At 45.8% G+C, this 17,879-nt stretch overlaps 2 protein-coding genes across 9 annotated transcripts in view; one reads left to right on the top strand and one right to left on the bottom strand.

Annotated features, from left to right (window-relative positions):
• The window catches only part of ZFYVE26 (zinc finger FYVE-type containing 26), an 82,884-nt gene extending 80,368 nt beyond the window's left edge, over nucleotides 1-2,516 (bottom strand). For all 3 annotated transcript variants that reach the window (XM_062181787.1, XM_062181789.1, XM_062181788.1), the window contains exons 1-2: nucleotides 2,464-2,516; nucleotides 1,693-1,968 (exon numbers count right to left, since the gene is read on the bottom strand). In XM_062181787.1, coding sequence (XP_062037771.1) covers nucleotides 1,693-1,886 — 194 coding nt within the window. In that variant the 5' untranslated portion in view covers nucleotides 1,887-1,968; nucleotides 2,464-2,516. The remainder of the gene's footprint in view (nucleotides 1-1,692; nucleotides 1,969-2,463) is intronic.
• Nucleotides 2,517-2,643: 127 nt separating this feature from the next.
• The window catches only part of RAD51B (RAD51 paralog B), a 636,755-nt gene continuing 621,519 nt past the window's right edge, over nucleotides 2,644-17,879 (top strand). For 2 of the 6 annotated variants that reach the window (XM_062181437.1, XM_062181432.1), the window contains exons 1-4: nucleotides 3,699-3,772; nucleotides 7,765-7,877; nucleotides 10,013-10,126; nucleotides 17,044-17,160. In XM_062181437.1, the coding sequence (XP_062037421.1) occupies nucleotides 7,794-7,877; nucleotides 10,013-10,126; nucleotides 17,044-17,160 (315 nt within the window). In that variant the 5' untranslated portion in view covers nucleotides 3,699-3,772; nucleotides 7,765-7,793. Of the gene's footprint in view, nucleotides 2,692-3,698; nucleotides 3,773-3,970; nucleotides 4,056-5,312; nucleotides 5,449-6,456; nucleotides 6,746-7,764; nucleotides 7,878-10,012; nucleotides 10,127-17,043; nucleotides 17,161-17,879 lie in introns of those variants that run through there. The other 4 variants (XM_062181433.1, XM_062181434.1, XM_062181435.1 and 1 more) reach the window with 4 other exon arrangements.

Here is a 17,879-nt window from a genome sequence, read left to right as displayed (position 1 = left end):
CTGGAGGGTGAACCAATGGCAAAAAAAAAAAGAAGACCTTTCTCTCTCTCTGTCTCTCTCTCTTACTATCCACTCTGCCTGTCAAAAAAAAAAAAAAAAAAAAGAAAATAGGGTTATAAAAATTCATAAGATTTTCTTTGAAGTTAGAAATTTAGACAATAACTAGTTAGAACCCAAACTTAAGGGAGAAAAATAAGCTAAAAGAAGGAATCATTTTAGTTTCTCTAGTCCATATGTGCTAACACAGTACTCACACAGTATAACAGAACAGTCAAAGTAAGGACAAGTCAGGGAAAGGCTAAAATAGTGAATGCAACTCCCAAACCACTAGTTGTTAATAGCACTGCTTGTTATCAATCTTGGATGGAGAACTGTGGTTGCCAGGAGACAAGGAGGGGTTGTAGCACAAAGACGAAGAGGTAGCATGAGCGAGTGAGGCAGTTTTTTGTGGTGATGGAACATTTCTGTGTCTTTATTACAAGTGGATTGCATGAATTTATGTATGGATAAAACTATATAGAACTGAAAATAAAAAATAGATGAAGATTTTTTACAATGGTGAAACCAAGTGAGGTTTGTAGTGTGGTTAGCAGTAACACACCAATGGTAATTAGTTGTTTTTTTTTTTTTTTTTTTTGACAGGCAGAGTGGACAGTGAGAGAGAAAGACAGAGAGAAAGGTCTTCCTTTGCTGTTGATTCACCCTCCAATGGCCGCCACGGCGGGCGTGCTGGTGCACCGTGCTGATCCGAAGGCAGGAGCCAGGTGCTTCTCCTGGTCTCCCATGGGGTACAGGGCCCAAGGACCTGGGCCATCCTCTACTGCCCTCTTGGGCCATAGCAGAGAGCTGGCCTGGAAGAGGGGCAACCAGGACAGAATCCGGCGCCGCGACTGGGACTAGAACCCGGTGTGCCGGCGCCACTAGGTGGAGGATTAGTCTGTTGAGCCACGGCGCAGGCCTAATTAGTTGGTTTTGCTACTGTATTTGAATGTCATAATCAGGGAAGTTAGGAAAGAGTATAGTGGACTCCATTGTTTTTGCAATGTCTTGCGAGTCTATAATTGTTTCAAAATAAAAAGTTGCCAGGAGGGCATTTGGCATAGTGGTTAAGATGTCCCTTGGGATGCCCGCTCAAATACTTGGGTCCCAGCCACCTACACGGCAGACTTGGAATATGTTCTTGGCTTTGGCTGGCCCAGCCCTGGCTGTTGTGGGCATCTGATGAGTGAATCAGAGGATGAGAGATCTTTCAGTTTCTGCCTTTCAAATAAATAATGAAAATAAATAAGTAAAAAATTTAAAAGAAAAAAATTTAAAAAGTCGTAAAGAATTCACTTTGAGTTCTTTGCTAAAGTTACAGTATTTGCAATAAACTCATAAGGAAGAAGAGAGCAGGGTGTGCTTTTTTTCTTTTTCTTTTTGGAAGGCAAAGAAAATGCATTTCAAAGCAACTCCACCATCCACTTCAAATGACAAAACAAAAAGGTGGTTTCAGGCACCTTTTGGTGGCCAGGCTCAAATCCAGTTCCGGATGACAGCCTCAAGCCAAGGCTGACTAATGGGCTTTTTCACAAATGGGAGATACACTCTGCTTCTGCTAATTCTTCAGAGGGGCGCTTGATCAGAGCCCCAGTATCCAGGAGGTGTCTCCTGCCCTGTGACTCCCTGGCAAGACGGGAGGAGAGTCCTTACCTCAGCAGATTTGGACACACCACCAGCGCCTGAAGTATGTCTTCTACCCTCTTGGCGACATCCCCTTGTCCCTCGTGCAGTTGAGGTACGCATGCCCGTGCCAGCTCCCAGTCTCCTCTCCGCAGGCACTCACAGAAAAATCCAAAAAGCTGTTTCTGGCAAGCAGCTTCCTCTTTTCCAAAGGGATGACTCATTTTTCCCAGCACAGAGTGCAGGGAGATTAAGGGATGAGTTACGCCAAACACATTTTCAATGTTCTCATTCGTGGAGTGCCTCCTAGAAACAACGCACACACGAGAGTGACAGGCAACGGAAGGAACTCCATTTAGACAAACCAGGAATTACTGGCCTGCCTGGGGGAAAGGCACCGTTCACTTTCCTCATTACCGTTTTAACTTGACACGCTAGATGTCTTTTTGAGAACAGCTACTTTCTCCAAGGGGTAGATCCCGCCTCTCTGCGAGCATACTTATATTGAATAATATTAATCGTTTTATTAGCCTGAGGCACAGACCTGCAAGCCCATTTCCGAAATCCCTCCTCAACTTTACGCGCAGTCTGGCTCCGGATCCCCAGGTGGTCGCCTCCGTAAGCCGGAGAAATTCAGCAGGGACCTCCCCAGGTTGAGCCTCCCGTTAAGGCAGAGGATTGAAAATCAGGAGAGGCGTCTATATCAAAACTGGAGAGAGGTGGAGGGGGCGGGGCGCAGGGACGCTCCCCAGCGAGGGTCTTGGGGTGCGCTCCCGCCTGCCCAGGGTGTCTGACACTCACCTGTTACCGGCGCCCAAAGAAACACAGCTCCCAGCGCAGCCATGTTTGAGCCCAGTCAGGTGACCGCATCCAGCTCGGTAAGGTGGTGTGGGGGCGGTGGCCACGACTGAGATCGCCATTCCTATTGGCCGAATAGAGCAAAGATGCAAATAAGGTGCCATATTTGTTTGAATCACGTGACGCCGCCTCTTAAGACCACGGAACTCTAAGCAGCTCAGAGCTACCGCGGTACGAAACTGTCGCTCTCTATCAGTCCTGTCTTGGTGGAGCAGGTGGAAAGGAGAACTGAACTTTTTCGTTTTATTTTTTCTCTTTTTCACTCCTAGCATTTGAAGCCATTTAGCACCGAGTAGGGACATGGCGTGGCCAGGCTCTGGGGACACCCAGAGGCAGGAGGCCTGGGTGCTCTTTCCATATTCTTCTGTCAACTCGGCGCTCGCACAATCCCCGAACTCTGCAATCTGAATTCCGTTCGTCTTCTGCCTCATTCTATGCTTTTATTTGCTCTGTCACCCGAAGACTGTTAAGTGAACGGTGTATTAGACAAGTTGAATAATAGGCGGGCCCTCTCCTCAAGTGAGGGGTGCCGGCCAGTAATTAGGACACAGTAGGCTAAATGATAAGATACAGGTATACACGGGGGAGACGTGGGCAAAGGCTTTTCACAAATGTTATCGTCTGAAACCAAGGCTTAAAGCAATGATTTATAGATTTCTTCATCATAGCTGCCTTCCCATCAAATTTTGTTTGGTTTTGATGGTCTTCTTCAATTACAATTCTATTTTCCCCAGTATGTTTGTTTCAGTTTGAGCAATGTCTTTAAGTATTTCCAAAAAATGATTTTGTCTCCAAAAGGGCGGTGAGAAAAGCAAATTAAAACAAACAGAAAGCTCACTTCCAAAAACTTCTATGGCAGGTGGTTGTCATTTATTTTCTAGAAAACTTAGAAGATTTTGTGGTTCATCAGAAAATTTTTAAGTAGTGCTCCAAGAAAGAAAGGAGAAAATGCCAAGCAAAGGTTTCTCACGGTTCACACTCTCCTTGATCATCCCCCTATCAAAATCCCACAGGATTTTGGTAATCACTGCATTGACAAACTGACTTGGGTTCCCAGCGAATAGGCCGATTCTAGAGCGCGAACTACATTTCCCAGCAAGCAGCGGAAGCAACCCCGGCCAGCGTCTGCTTCTGATTGGACAGGACCCGAGGGGGCGGCCCAACCACTGCCCCGCTTGTTGCTCTGCGGCTCTTTCCGCGGGAACTCTGTAAAGGGCGGGGGCAACTTTGAAAGTTGGATGCTGCAGACCCGGTACTGGACAGTTCGGCGTGTGTGTGTGTGTGTGTGTGTGTGTGGAGGGGCAGGTGTGGGGAAGTGGGGCGCCCTCGTTATTTAGTGCTCGCTCCTCGGGCCCGTGGGTTTTGCTTCAGGGGGACGGGGAGTTTCTCCTGGGCACGCCCCCTCCAGCTCCTAGGGCTCGGACTAGAGCGCCGCCGCGGAATCGGGACTTCGGGCTTTTTTGGGGATGGGGGAAGATACCGGGAAGCTGCCGTTTGTTGGAGAAAGAAAATCTTTAAAAGTTGGAGGACTCCAGGTGATGTCTTCGCCTGTTGAGCCCCAACTTAGCCCGTTTCCTGTTTGTCGCAGTTTGGGGACTAAGCAGGGGACTGGGTCAGGACAGGTTTAGGTTCTGTCCTACTCCAGGAGGTTAAACAGCGTGGAATGCGGAATCCGGCCCCTGGACTCGAACATGGGCCCCGGTGTTAGCAGCGGCCTGACTTCGCACACGTTTCTCAGCTCAGTGCCCGAGGATTCCGATGTGAACTGTTGGAAGCCCTCGGAACGGGGTCTGGCCCGTGGGGAGGCGCACTCGAGATGAGCTGTTATGGTTACTTGACAATCTTCGTTGCACATCTCGCACGAAGATTGTTCTTTTTCTTCGTGGAGGGGGGAGAGGGTTCTATTTCCAGGGCGGAGTATCTTCCCTCACTTCCAACGTGCGCATTTACACAGCAGGAATTTGTACGTTCTAGTGGACAAGACAACCCGCAAGCCGTGATAATGCGTTAAGATTCTCCAGCAGATGTGGCTAAGTGTGATGAGAACCTTGGAGCGGGAGCGGGTGACTCTGGGCAGGCAGTGTGGCGGGGTGGGTGCTTGACCTGCCTGGAGCGCGGGTCCTGTTTGCTGAGTGAATCGTTAGCGGTCGTGAGTGCTATGGTTGAGCCCAGTGTGCCTGCCACCACCCGGCATACTGAGCCCTTATTTCAATCCTGTGTAGTGGGTATTAGGACCATCCTTGTTTTATAGACGGGGAAAGAGGATACCAGGAGGTAAAGTAACTCCCAGGAAGGCTGGGATCTGAACCTTGCAGTCTGATGTGTGAGTGCCAGGGGAGTGAGGGGTCAGTATGTGAAGGGTTCTTGTGTGATCTGAAGGAGTTTGGAATGTATCCTAGTGTCCAGTGGTTCCATGGGAAGGGTTAAAGGATGAGCTTGACTTCTGGTAGGATTGTAACTCTGCTGGTGTGAGGCCTGCTCCCACTGCACATTTAAACAGTATTTACATTTCATTGCGTGGCTGTAGTAACTTGTGTCTGTATCTCTTTGCATCTTGACTGGGAATCTCTAAAAGGGAGAGAATATGTGTGTTTCAGAGATGTCTGTGGAAGGAATAAGTTAAGGAACAAATGAGTGGAGAATGGATTTCTTTCAGTGGGGTGGGGAGTGACAAGGAGCAGTGGACAGTAGGTCAGGCAGGTAACGGAGCGGTGCTAGTAAGGCAGAGACGGCAGGAATTGTTACTGTAATTTTGGAATTTACAGTTCTTTATTTTTGATTGAATTTATCAGTTTAGGTGGTGTCGCTGCCAGGAACTAAAAAAAAAACACTGTGCAATGCTCTAGCAGTTGTCACTTGATCAACCATCTGTTGGGGAAACAGAAATCAGTACTAGTGAATTCCTGGGGCGCGCCATTGGCACAGCAGGTACGCCTTCTCTTGGGACACGTGCATCCCACATTGGAGGGCCTGGGTTCCAGTCCTGGCAGTGCCCCTGACTCCAGCTTCCTGCTGATGCAGACTGGGAAGTGGCAGTGATGACCAGTGATCGGGCTCCTGTCATCCATGTGGGAGACTTGGATCCCACTCTCAGCTTTGGCATTTGGGAAGTGCATCAGTGGATGGAAGCCCTTTCTGTCTCTCAATACGTGAAAATGTTAAAACACAGTAACAAAAGCTACCAAATTTCCATGAAGAGAAGTGAGTGAGTTTTGCTCTGATTCGGAGTGCTTAGGCATTAAATGGAAATTTGGGCCGTAGTATAGGAACTAAACAACTCTACATTCTCAGTGTGCACTTTTGTTTCAGATGTTACTTCTTTGTTAATTCACTCTGTTGCCTGGACCAAGGAATAATTTTTACTCTTTGGGGAAGATACTTTGCCAGCTGAGTGAGGCCCACAGCCTCCAGTTTGAATACTTTATTGGGGGAGTCCTGGGGATTCTGTTTTAGTTCTCTAAAGACAAATATTTCATGAACCTCATTTGCCACTAGCAAGTACCACAGCAAGGGTGGAATTTAATTGCATGTGGGAATGCAAGCAGCTAGTATAATAAGGAACACTGTGAGTTTATAAATAACTCTGTAGTAATAAAATCTCGTTTCATTCCGAAGGTTGGTTCTGACTCCTAGAAAAAGGCAAGGTTAAATATGATATGCACTTGCAATAGACTGTGATAATTAAGAAGATGGGTCTCAGAGCCAGGCTGCCAAGCTTCAAATTCTGAAACCTTTTCTGGTTTTCCTTTTTCTGAGTAATAATGGACCAGTTAATCTTGACCAACTTTTAGTTTTTAGTTTTATGTAAAAAAAGGATCAATAATGTATTTTCCTATGGGGCTATTGAGAAGATTAAATGTGATAATTCAGGTGATGTTTTGGAACCGTGGCTGGCATGTAGTAGGTGTTCAGTAAATTTTTTTTTTTTTTTGACAGAGTGGACAGTGAGAGAGAGAGACAGAGAGAAAGGTCTTCCTTCCATTGGTTCACCCCCCAAATGGCCGCTACTGCCGGCGCACTGCGCTGATCGGAAGCCAGGAGCCAGGTGCTTCCACCTGGTCTCCCATGTGGGTACAGGGCCCAAGCACTTGGGCCATCCTCCACTGCCCTCCCGGGCCACAGCAGAGAGCTGGACTGGAAGAGGAGCAGCCGGGACTAGAACCCGGAGTACTGGCACTGCAGGTGGAGGTCTAGCCTAGTGAGCCGCGTCGCCGGCCAGTGTTCAGTAAGTTTAACCAGTATTGTTACACTGCAATGAAAGAAAGATGTTGTGGGAATTGTTTGGAAATACGCCCTGAAAGATTCATTCCAAATTCAAAAAACTTATCAATACATTGAAAATATTTAAAAAAAAATTATTTATTTACCCAAAAGACAGAATTAGAGAAAAAGAGGGAGAGACAGAGAGACAAAGAGATCATTCATCTGCTGGTTCATGCCCCAGATGGGCCACAAGGCCTGGGGCTTGGCCAGGTTGAAGCCAGGAGCTTCATCCAGGTCTCCCACGTGGGTGCAGGGGCCCAAGGACTTGGGCCATCTTCTGCTGCTTTCCCTGGTGCTTTATCAGGGAGCTGGGTTAGAACTGGAGCAGGGCCCAGTGCTGTGAGGCAGGTAAAGCTGCCGCCTGCAGTGCCAGCATCCCATGTGTGCGCTGGTTCGAGACCCAGCTGCTTCACTTCTGATCCAGCTCTCTGCTATTGCCTAGGAAAACAGTAGAAGATGGCCCAAGTCCTTGGGCCCCTGCACCTATGTGGGAGACCCGGAAGAAGCACGGCTCCAGCCATTGTGGCCACTGAGGAGTGAACCAGCAGATGGAAGGCCTCTCTGTCTCTCTCTGCCTCTCTGTAACTCTGCCTTTCAAATAAATAAATACATCTAAAAAAAAAAAAAAAAAAAAAGTGGAGCAGCCAAGACATGAACTGGTGCCCATATGGGATGCTAGCTGCCTAAGATGGTATATAAATGTGAAGTGGTATTGTACTCATGGAATGCATATCAAAGAATCGTGTGAAATGTGTATTCTGAAGTTGTCTGTTTCCCTGTGGGAATGTTTGACAAACCCTTGTCTCTCCTATTTAAAGCATTTGAAAGAATTCTATAACTTTCCTATATTTTACCAGTAATGTTTTAAATACTGTATGATTCCTTTTGCATATGGAAATGCTTGAAGAATTTTTTAGTTTGTAAGGTATTTTTAACAGGCCAAACACCATGGTTTATGTTATTTTTGTATGTTTTTTTTAGGGTTGATTTTTTTTGCTGGATCTGGAGGCATGGCTAGTAAGAAACTAAGAAGAGTGGGTTTATCCCCAGAACTGTGTGACCGTCTCAGCCGGCATCGCATTGTCACCTGTCAGGTAAAATTTATGTGATTTTTTTCACTGAGAAATTTTATGGACAAATAAACTATTCCTTAATAACTCTTAAACTGGAAGTATGAAAACTTATGTTTATAAAAAATTAAATGATACTGCTTTTCCATAGGCTAATTTAATTTTTAAAAAATGTTTACTTGATGGCTGGCGCCGTGGCTCAACAGGCTAATCCTCCGCCTTGCGGCACCGGCACACCGGGTTCTAGTCCCGGTCGGGGCGCCGGATTCTGTCCCGGTTGCCCCTCTTCCAGGCCAGCTCTCTGCTGTGGCCAGGGAGTGCAGTGGAGGATGGCCCGAGTGCTTGGGCCCTGCACCCCATGGGAGACCAGGATAAGCACCTGGCTCCTGCCATCGGATCAGCGCGTTGCACTGGCTGCAGCGCGCCAGCCGCGGTGGCCATTGGAGGGTGAACCAATGGCAAAAGGAAGACCTTTCTCTCTGTCTCTCTCTCACTGTCCACTCTGCCTGTCAAAAAAGTAAAAAAAAAAAAATGTTTATTTGAGAGACAGAGATACACACACACACATATTCGGAGAGAGAGAGAGAGAGAGAGAGAGAGAAGGGGAGAGAAAGAGAGTGAGAGCAAGAGAGAGTGAGTGCTCCCACCTGCTGGTTCACTCTCCAAATGCCCACCTTGGCTGGGCCAGGGCTTGAGCTGGGAGCTAGGAACACAATCCCAGGAGCCCAAGGACTTGAGCCATCACCACTGCCTCCCAGGGTACACATTGGCAGGAAGGTAGAATCAGGAGCAGAGCTGGGACTTGAACCCAGGCACTTGGATAGGGGGTGCAGGCATTCCAAGTTGTGGCTTAACCATTAGGCCGAATGCCTGTCCCTGATTACATTTTTTAAATATTTATTTATTTATTTAAAAGGCAGAGTTATAGAGAAGCAGAGGCAGAGAGGGAGAGAGAGAGGTGTTGCATCTACTGGTTCACTCCCCCGATGACCACAGTGGCTGGAGCTGTGCCGATCTGAAGCCAAGAGCCAGGAGCTTCTTCCAGGTCTCCCATGTGGGTGCAGGGTCCCAAGGAATTGGGCCATCTTCTGCTGCTTTCCCAGGTCATAGCAGAGAACTGAATCAGAAGTAGAGCATCCGGAACTTGAACCAGCACCCATATGGGATGCCGGCACTGCAGGTGGTGGCTTAACCCACTATGCCACAGTGCCGGCCTCCTCCCTCCCCGTTTACTTTGAAACACAATAATGAGAGCAAATTTCTCTTAGGTTAAATAAGATTTGAGGTTTTACCTTAGGATTTTATCCTTAATAAAATAGATTTTTCAGAGCATGGTACTGTTTTAAAAAATTCTGCTGTGCATTAAAGGTATTTTTGGTTCCTCTGTTCCTAGAAGTATGAAATTTAACATTATGTTCTGTGGTCAGTTTTATTCTCTCTCATATATCAAATTCCTTGTCTGAGTGAGCTGCTCTTCGTTTAAAAAGGAACACTTTTTTTTTTTAATTTTTTTATTTTTTGACAGGCAGAGTGGACAGTGAGAGAGAGACAGAGAGAAAGGTCTTCCTTTTGCTGTTGGTTCACCCTCCAATGGCCTCCGCGGTAGCGCGCTGTGGCCGGCGCACCACGCTGATCCGATGGCAGGAGCCAGGGGCTTATCCTGGTCTCCCATGGGGTGCAGGGCCCAAGCACTCGGGCCATCCTCCACTGCACTCCCTGGCCACAGCAGAGAGCTGGCCTGGAAGAGGGGCAACCGGGACAGGATCGGTGCCCCGACCGGGACTAGAACCCGGTGTGCCGGCGCCGCAAGGCGGAGGATTAGCCTAGTGAGCCGCGGCGCCGGTAAAAAGGAACACATTTTGGCCCTCTAGGTGTGTATCTGGGCCCGGACTCTGGCCTGAGTGCAATGCTCGGATGAACCTGGCTGCGGCTGCTCCGGGGTGTTACTGGATGTGTCCTGTGTAAATGCCAGCTCAGCCAGAGTGAGCAGGCAGGGCCATGCTGTCCTGCCTTTTCTAGTTAAGGCATATTTGGGAGGAAATACCTTACAGGACACATACATCCTTGACTTACAATTATCACACTTTATTTACTCACAGATAGTATCAATATCTTTGTTACATATGAGTGTTTAAAATATTCTCTTTATGTCTGTTTAGGACTTTTTATGTCTTTCTCCGCTGGAGCTCATGAAAGTGACTGGCCTGAGTTACCAAGGTGTCCATGAACTTCTGTGTATGGTCAGCAAGGCCTGTGCCCCACAGATGAAAACGGTATCTATGTATCTGTCTATCAATCTATCAGTCATCTATCTATCATTTTCTTTCTTTCTATTCTATTCTAATATGATTTGATTATGATGCTGATTTTGTCTCATTTAAAAACTTTTTGGGATGAGACAAAAGCAAAAAATAGATGAGCACTTCAGAAATAGTTGAATTTTCTACTATAGTATATAGTGATTGCATATTTGAAAATATAATGATAGTATATTTGAAAAATTCTTGTAGTTTATAAGCTCATGGGAGACAGTCTAAATATGGGAATTAGCAAGCAATAGGAAGTTTTGATTTTTTTCTGTAGCCAATTGTGATATTTCTTCCTATTTATTTATTTACTTGTTTGAGAGGCAAGGGACAGAGACAAAGATCTACAGATAAAGAGATCTCTCATCTGCTGGTTCACTCCTCAAATGCCCACAGCAACCAGGAGCTGAAGCCAGGAGCTAGGAGCTTAATCCAGAGCTCCCATATGGGTAGCAGAATCCAAATATCTGAGCCATCACTGGTGCCTCTCAGGGTCCACATTAGCAAGAATCTGGCTTCAGGAGCCGGAGCTGAGAAATGAACTCAAGTACTCCACTGTGGGACATGGGTATTTTAAATGGTGGCTTCGCCGCTAGGCCAGACACCTAGTAGTGATATTTCAAAAGACTGCCCTTTACCTATGTTTGGGTAGAAAGTATTTGAGTGCTCATGATTAAATTATAATATTTTCCAATTTTTAAAAATCTTAAATATTTTTGAAACTTATTTTTGTTTGAAAAGCAGAGAGAAAGAGAGAGAGAGAGAGCGAGTGAGCTTCTGTGTGCTGGTTTTCTCCTCCAATACCTGCAACAGCTGGGGCTGGGGTAGGTCAAATATAGGAACTTGGAACTCAATCCAGGACTCCCATGTGGGTGCCAGGGTACAAGCAGCTTTGAAATTTAGTGACAATGGACATTACTTAGCTTGGGAGTCCAAGAAGCCTCCCTGGGAAGCCACACTTCAACTAAAATGTGAAGAATGGGTAGGTAAGAGATAGGAAAAGGCATGGGAGGGAGATAGGGAGGACATCGCGGGTATTGGGAACAGCTACTGGAAAGGCCTGTGTGGGGAAAGGGAATGGTGCTTGTTTGGTGATAGCACTAAGCCGTGTGACTGGAACGCAGCCACGAGGAAGAGAACGGCAAGAGAAGAAGCCAGAGTCAGGTCCTTAGGGCCTGGCGGACCATGTGAAGGCTTTGGGACTCCATTCCTGGAGCGATGGGAACTCTTATCAAAGAGTACAATCTAATATGTGTGTGTGTTTTTAAACAACAAGAAAGCAAGAACATATTCATGAAGACTAGTCAGATACTTAATTATTCCAGACGAAGGGACTGTGACTTGGATTATTAGTGTAACATTGATGCAGAGGATATGATATCCTCTAATATGAGAGAGATTTAGGGGCAGGATTAATAGGATTTGGTGATCGTTTGGCTGTAGGTGGTGACATACAGGGAAATGTCAGAGATGACTCCCTGATTTTGCTTTGGGAAACAGGGTGCACCCTTGCCGAGGGAAGGGATACGCATGAGGGAGGCATCATGGATTCTGTCTAGTACTTGAGCAGGTGCTATGAAACATCTGGTGCAGCTGTGAGGTCGGCAGTTGATTATGTGGTCCTGGACCTGGAAGGGGCGGCCTGCTCTACAAGTGTGCATCTGGGACTCGTGTGTGTGAGTGGGGCTGCTGAGGCTGTGGGAATGGGTGAGGGACTGCCTGGAAGACAGATGAATCCAAGGCCAGTTCCTGAGTGATGCCAATATTAGAGGTCAGATTAGACAATGCTGAGTGTGAGAAGCAGCTAACAAAACAGGAGAAAAACTAGTATAATATCATATTCCAACCCTCCTTTGTCTCATTTATGAATGTTCTGTTATATATGGATATTGTTTTATCTGAAGTCTTTTCTGAATTTTTATTGATATAAAGAGAACAGATTTTGTATTTTTCATATATAGAATTCTAAGAAGATAACCATGCTTTCCTTCCTTTCCCCCTCAATCCCCTCTCCTTCCTTTCTTTTTTTCTTTAATCTTTGCAGTAACATACTTTCAATTTACTTTATAATCACACACTTAATGCACCACTAATCATAATGTTCAACAAGTAAAAAGTATTTCACAGAATAGACAAGGGCTATAAACAAAAATCATAAGATGTCAGTTTCATTCATATTTTTTTTTTTTTGTATTCTATATTAACTATCACTTACCAGGGAAAATATGATATTTGTCTTTCTGGGACTAAGCATAATGGTCTCCATTTACATCCATTTGTTGCAAAAGATAGAATTTCATTCTTTCTTTCTGGCTGAGTAGTATTTCATTATGTATATATACCACATTTTCTTTATCCAGTCATCAGTTGATGGACATCTGGGTTGATTCTGTATCTTAGCTATTGTGAGCTATTCCTTTTATTTATTTATTTTTTGAGAATCACCAAATCTATTCAGGTAATTACACTTATAGTTGAAATGAAATACTTTAGTATTGCAATATTGGATTGCTTTGCTATGATTGATCAATGTTTCCAAATGTGCTCATGTTGCCTGATGGTAAATTATAGATAAAAATGTCTGTGAAAGCACACTCACTGAAGTAGTTCTTGTATTCAGAATATCAGAAATAGGGGCAAGCATTTAGCCTAGCAGTTAAGATACCATTTCCTACATTAGATTGCCTGGGTTTGATTCCCAGTTCTGGCTCCTGAGTGTAGCTCCCTACTAGAACCTGGGAAGCAGTGGTGATCGCTCAAGTAATTGGGTCGTTGCCTCCACATGGGAAGCCTGTACTGAGAGTTTCCAGTTCTGCCCAGACATTGTGGGCCCTGGGGAGTAAAATGGGAGATAAAAAAAAATGGAAACAACCTAAATAATCCACAGTAGTGAAGATAAATTTTATTATGTGTGATGAAATATTATGTAGGCATTAAAATACTTGAGAAGAATTTTTTTAAACAATTATTTATTTATATTCGAAAGTCAGAGTTACACAGAGAGAAAGAGAGGCAGAGAGAGAGAGGTCTTCCATCCGCTGGTTCACTCTCCAGATGAGTGCAATGGCTAGAGCTGTGCCGATCCGAAGCCAAGAGCCAGGAGCTTCTTCTGGGCCTCCTACGTGGGCGCAGAGGCCCAAGGACTTGGGCCATCTTCTACTGCTATCCCAGGCCATAGCAGAGAGCTGGATCGGAAGTGGAGTAGCCAGGACTCGAACCGGCGCCCATATGGGATGCCGGCACTGGAGGCGGCAGCTTTACCTGCTAAGCCACAACACTATGCCCCATTGAAGAATTTTTAATAACTGGAAATGCTCAGGATATACATACTTAGCAAAAAAGTAGGCTATAAAATTGTAAATAGTGAACATGCCAATTTTATAAAAAATAAAGTCATATATGTGTATCATTATACATATATGTATACTTTATTATTATTAGTGGTTATTCCAGTTATTCCAGGATTGTAAAAGTTACTGACTTATGTTTCAAAATTTTTAAAAAATATTTATTTATTTATTTTGAAAGGTAGAGTTACAGAGAGAGAGAGCAAGAGAGAGTGAGAGAGAGAGAGGTATCTTTCATTTGTTAGTTCACTCCTCAAATGGCTGCAGTGGTTGAGGCTGGGCCCATCCAAAGCCAGGAGCTTCTTCCAGGTCTCCCATGTGGGTGCAGAGGCCCAAGGACTTGGGCCATCTTCTGCTTTCCCAGGCACAATAGTAGGGAACTGGATCAGAAGTGGAGCAGCCGGTACTTGAATCAGTGCCCATATGGGATGCCGGCTCTGCAGGCAGCAGCTTTACCTGCTGCACACCACAGCACCAGCCCCTCAAAAATTTTTTTAGTGGTAAGTGTGATAGGAAAGTTTAATTAAGAGAAATATTGAGGGGAGAACACATGACAGACCAGGTGGGCACCTCAGTGAGGAACTGAGAGCCTCAGCTTTTGTTTCTTTCCAAATTTCCCATGGGCAAACTGTGTTCTCTAAATAGGAAAAACCTAGCAATAGTTCTTGCTGACCCCTGTGGCAAATCTCCTAGTCTCAGTTTCTTAGCCTCTTTGAAGTGGAGAAAATTTTAACTCTGTGAAGTGAATGGATAGGGTGCCTGTGTGGAAGAATGTCAGGGTTAGATTAAACAATATATGTAATGTACTTTTAAAAAGCACATGGTATATGGGGGCTGGCACTGTGGCATAGCGGCTAAAGCCGCTGCCTGCAGTGCTGGCATTCCATATGGGCACCGGTTCGAGTCCCAGCTGCTCCACTTCCAATCCAGCTCTCTCCTATGGCCTGGGAAAGCAGTAGAAGATGGCCCAAGTTCTTGGGTCCCTGCACCCACATGGGAGACCTGGAGCAAGCTCCTGGCTCCTGGCTTCAGATCAGCACAGCTCCAGCCACTGTGGTCATCTAGGGAGTGAACCCGGTAGGTGGAAGACCTCTCTCTCTCCCTCTCTCCCTCTCTGCCTTTGCCTCTCTGTAACTCTGCCTTTCAAGAAAAATAAATAAATCTTAAAAAAAAAAGCACATGGTATAGACATGCACGAATGTTCACTACCTTCCTGTCCTTGTCTTCTCCTGTTCATGATTCCTGAATCGCGGCATTGCCTGGCAGAAGCTGGTATCATTTGCTGCACATCCTAGGGTAGTGATTGTACAGGTGAAACGAGACTGAGATGTAAAACAGACCATTACAAATGAGAGATGCTCTGTAAAACTCTTGTTAAAAAAAAAAAAAGAAATTAGAAACTAGATATCTTTTTAGAATTAAGTAAAAATTGTAATGTTCCAGAAATTTAATTAAAGTTATCTTAAAAATGATTTTCCTGGACTGATGTGGTGCAATGGGTTAAGCTGTTGCCTGCAACGCCAGTATCCCATACGAACACTTACTTGAGTCCTGGCTGCTCCACTTCTGATCCAGCTCCTTGCTAAAGTGCCTGAGAAGGCAGTGGTGAATACTTGGGCCCTGCCACAAGGCAGGAGGCCCAGATGGAGTTCCAGGCTCCTGGCTTCAGCCTGACCCAGCCCTGGCTGCTGAGGCCCTGTGGGGAGTGAACTGACAGAACACCTCTCATTCTCTCTCTTTCTCTGTAACTGTGCTTTTCAAATAAATAAATAAATCTTTAAAAAAATTTTCCTTGTAGAGTATTAAATTGGATTGTTCTACATAAAACCAACAAGTACAATCACCAGAATCTTCTGCGTAATTTCTCGTGGATAAATGCCTAGGATAAGAAAAAGACTTTCAGATTGTTATTGTACCAGAAAATCTTCAGATATCCCACGTACCTGGCTTGGATACATTGGCCAGTCCCGGAAGTCAGGGAGTTCTCATCCGCTCTACTGCCGCCCTCCTGCAGCCATTGCTCTTTGCCTTTGGAGTGGCTGCAGCAGCTTCCAGCATCACCCACCTTCAATCCATTGTTCACAGACCAACCCAAGCATCTTTGAAGTGAGGATTGGCTGCAGTGTCAGGGTTCCTGGGGCAGCTCTAACAGGAATCACCGCAGCCTGGGTGGCTCCTAACAACAGCAGTGCATTCACTCCCAGTTCTGGAGGCTGCAGACCTGAAATTACTGTGTGGGCAGAGCTCCGCGCTCTCTAGAGGCCTAGGGTTTAATCCATCCCTTGCCTGTCACCCCTTTTGCCTTAGCTTGTGGCTGCTCCTTTCTCTGCTCCACCTTCACACTGCCTTTTCCTTTCTGTGTAGAATCTCTCTGCACCTCTCTTATAAGGATTCTTCTGGTGGCATTTAGGGCCCCCCAGGATAATGCAAGATTATTTCTTCATCTCAAGGTCCTGCATTTAATCGCATCTGCAAAGACTTTTTTTTTTCTTTACAAAAAAAGGTGATGTTCATAGAGGTTCCAGAGATTTGAGCCTGCCACACCTGCCTTCCGACTGTTTTCACAAGCCAACCTGAGCTGGAAATGGTGACTTGGTTGTGTCATGCATTGGCGCTGTCAGTGTGAACTGCACATTTCAGCAAAGCTCTGGACAGCGAGGCCTCTGCTGACAGCGGCGGCCCGTTGCCTTCCTTTCTAAACAAACTCCGTTTACTTAGAGCGGTTTTCCTCGGTTTCCATTTCTTCTCCTTATTGTTTCTTGACCTCTCTTTGTACATTCCGTCCTCTGTCCTCATGTTTCCTTCGCTTATCTAACAGCTGTTGCAGACTGTAGCTCAGTCATGCAGCTTGCTCCTTTCTGGAGCCTTCCTGGATCAAAAACATCCAGATCAGGTATACTGATGTCTCCACTTTCATGGTCACAGTCTCTCTTGTTAACTGTGTTGTTTTGCCCAGTTTCTAGTCCCAATTCTGTGGTTCTGGTTGACTATAAGACCAGGGAGAGGCCGGCGCCGCGGCTCACTAGGCTAATCCTCCGCCTTGTTGCGCCGGCACACCGGGTTCTAGTCCCGGTCGGGGCGCTGGATTCTGTCCCGGTTGCCCCTCTTCCAGTCCAGCTCTCTGCTGTGGCCCGGGAGTGCAGTGGAGGATGGGCCAAGTGCTTGGGCCCTGCACCCCATGGGAGACCAGGACAAAACCTGGCTCCTGCCTTCCGATCAGCGCAGCGTGCCGGCCGCAGCGCACCAGCCGCGGCGGCCATTGGAGGGTGAACCAATGGCAAAGGAAGGCCTTTCTCTCTGTCTCTTTCTCTCTCTGTCCACTCTGCCTGTCAAAAAAAAAAAAAAAAAAAAAAAAAAAAAAAAAGACCGGGGGCTCTGATATATCACATCCCCTCTAGCATAGTCCTTGGCACAGAGTAAATATTAGAGCAGGGGAAAGGATGAATTAGAGTTACAGTTTCTACAGTTTGGAGGCTTGAGGCTTAAGTTTTCGAATAGCTACAGAGGTTGAAAGCAGGTAATCTGTTTCTTGTGTAGGCATATGCAATGAAGACGCAGAGATGTGCTGCTCTCTCGCCGGCTTTCCTACCTACGACCCTTCCTGCCCTGGACGAAGCCCTGCGTGGCGGTGTGGCTTGTGGATCCCTCACAGAGGTAAAGGAAGAACTTTCCACGCCTTCTTCCACTGCTCTGTAGCCTTCAGAGCCAGGGGGAAAAGCTCAGTGGAAACATGTGGATTAGTTCATGAACGTTGATCTGAATTAAATTCCAAGTTCTTCAAGGGTGTAGTTTTCCACTCAGAGCCTAGTATCATTGTTCTGCAAATGAAGGTATTTAAAAAAAAGTCCTTGCTGACTAAAATCTGTTTGGTTTTTTAAAATTAGAAAGTAATGAGTATTGTGAAATAATATTATGAGATATTTAAATTAGATAATTTAAAAAGTGATCACTCCTTACTGTATTAAGAAGGAAAATTTGAAATGTTGTTAACCTGTGAGCAAACCACAGTGTGAAACCCAAGCTATTTTTACTTCCTGTTGTAGATAAAATGTGGATTCTTGGAAGTAACATATTGTTACTTAGTATTGTTACATAAAGAATTATCCCAAAACGAAGTGACTTTAAATAACAGTGGACATACTTTACATCTGTTTCTCTGGAGTGGCTTGGCTCAGCAATGTGGGGAGGAAGGTCCCCATCTGAGACTTGGTTGTGGCTGGAGGATCTGTCTCACTCACAGGACTGGAAGGTTGGTGCTGGTTGTCGGTGCTCACCGTGCCGGCTCTGCACAGGCTGCTTGGGTCTCCCTTGCCATGATGGTCCACAAGAAGGCAAAGCGGAAGTGGCAGTGCCTTTGATAACTGAGTTTTGAA

Source organism: Lepus europaeus, chromosome 22 (assembly GCF_033115175.1).
Source record: "Lepus europaeus isolate LE1 chromosome 22, mLepTim1.pri, whole genome shotgun sequence".
NCBI lineage: Eukaryota > Metazoa > Chordata > Mammalia > Lagomorpha > Leporidae > Lepus > Lepus europaeus.
Note: the sequence above shows the minus strand (reverse complement) of the source record. Positions and strands in the feature narration are given on the sequence as shown.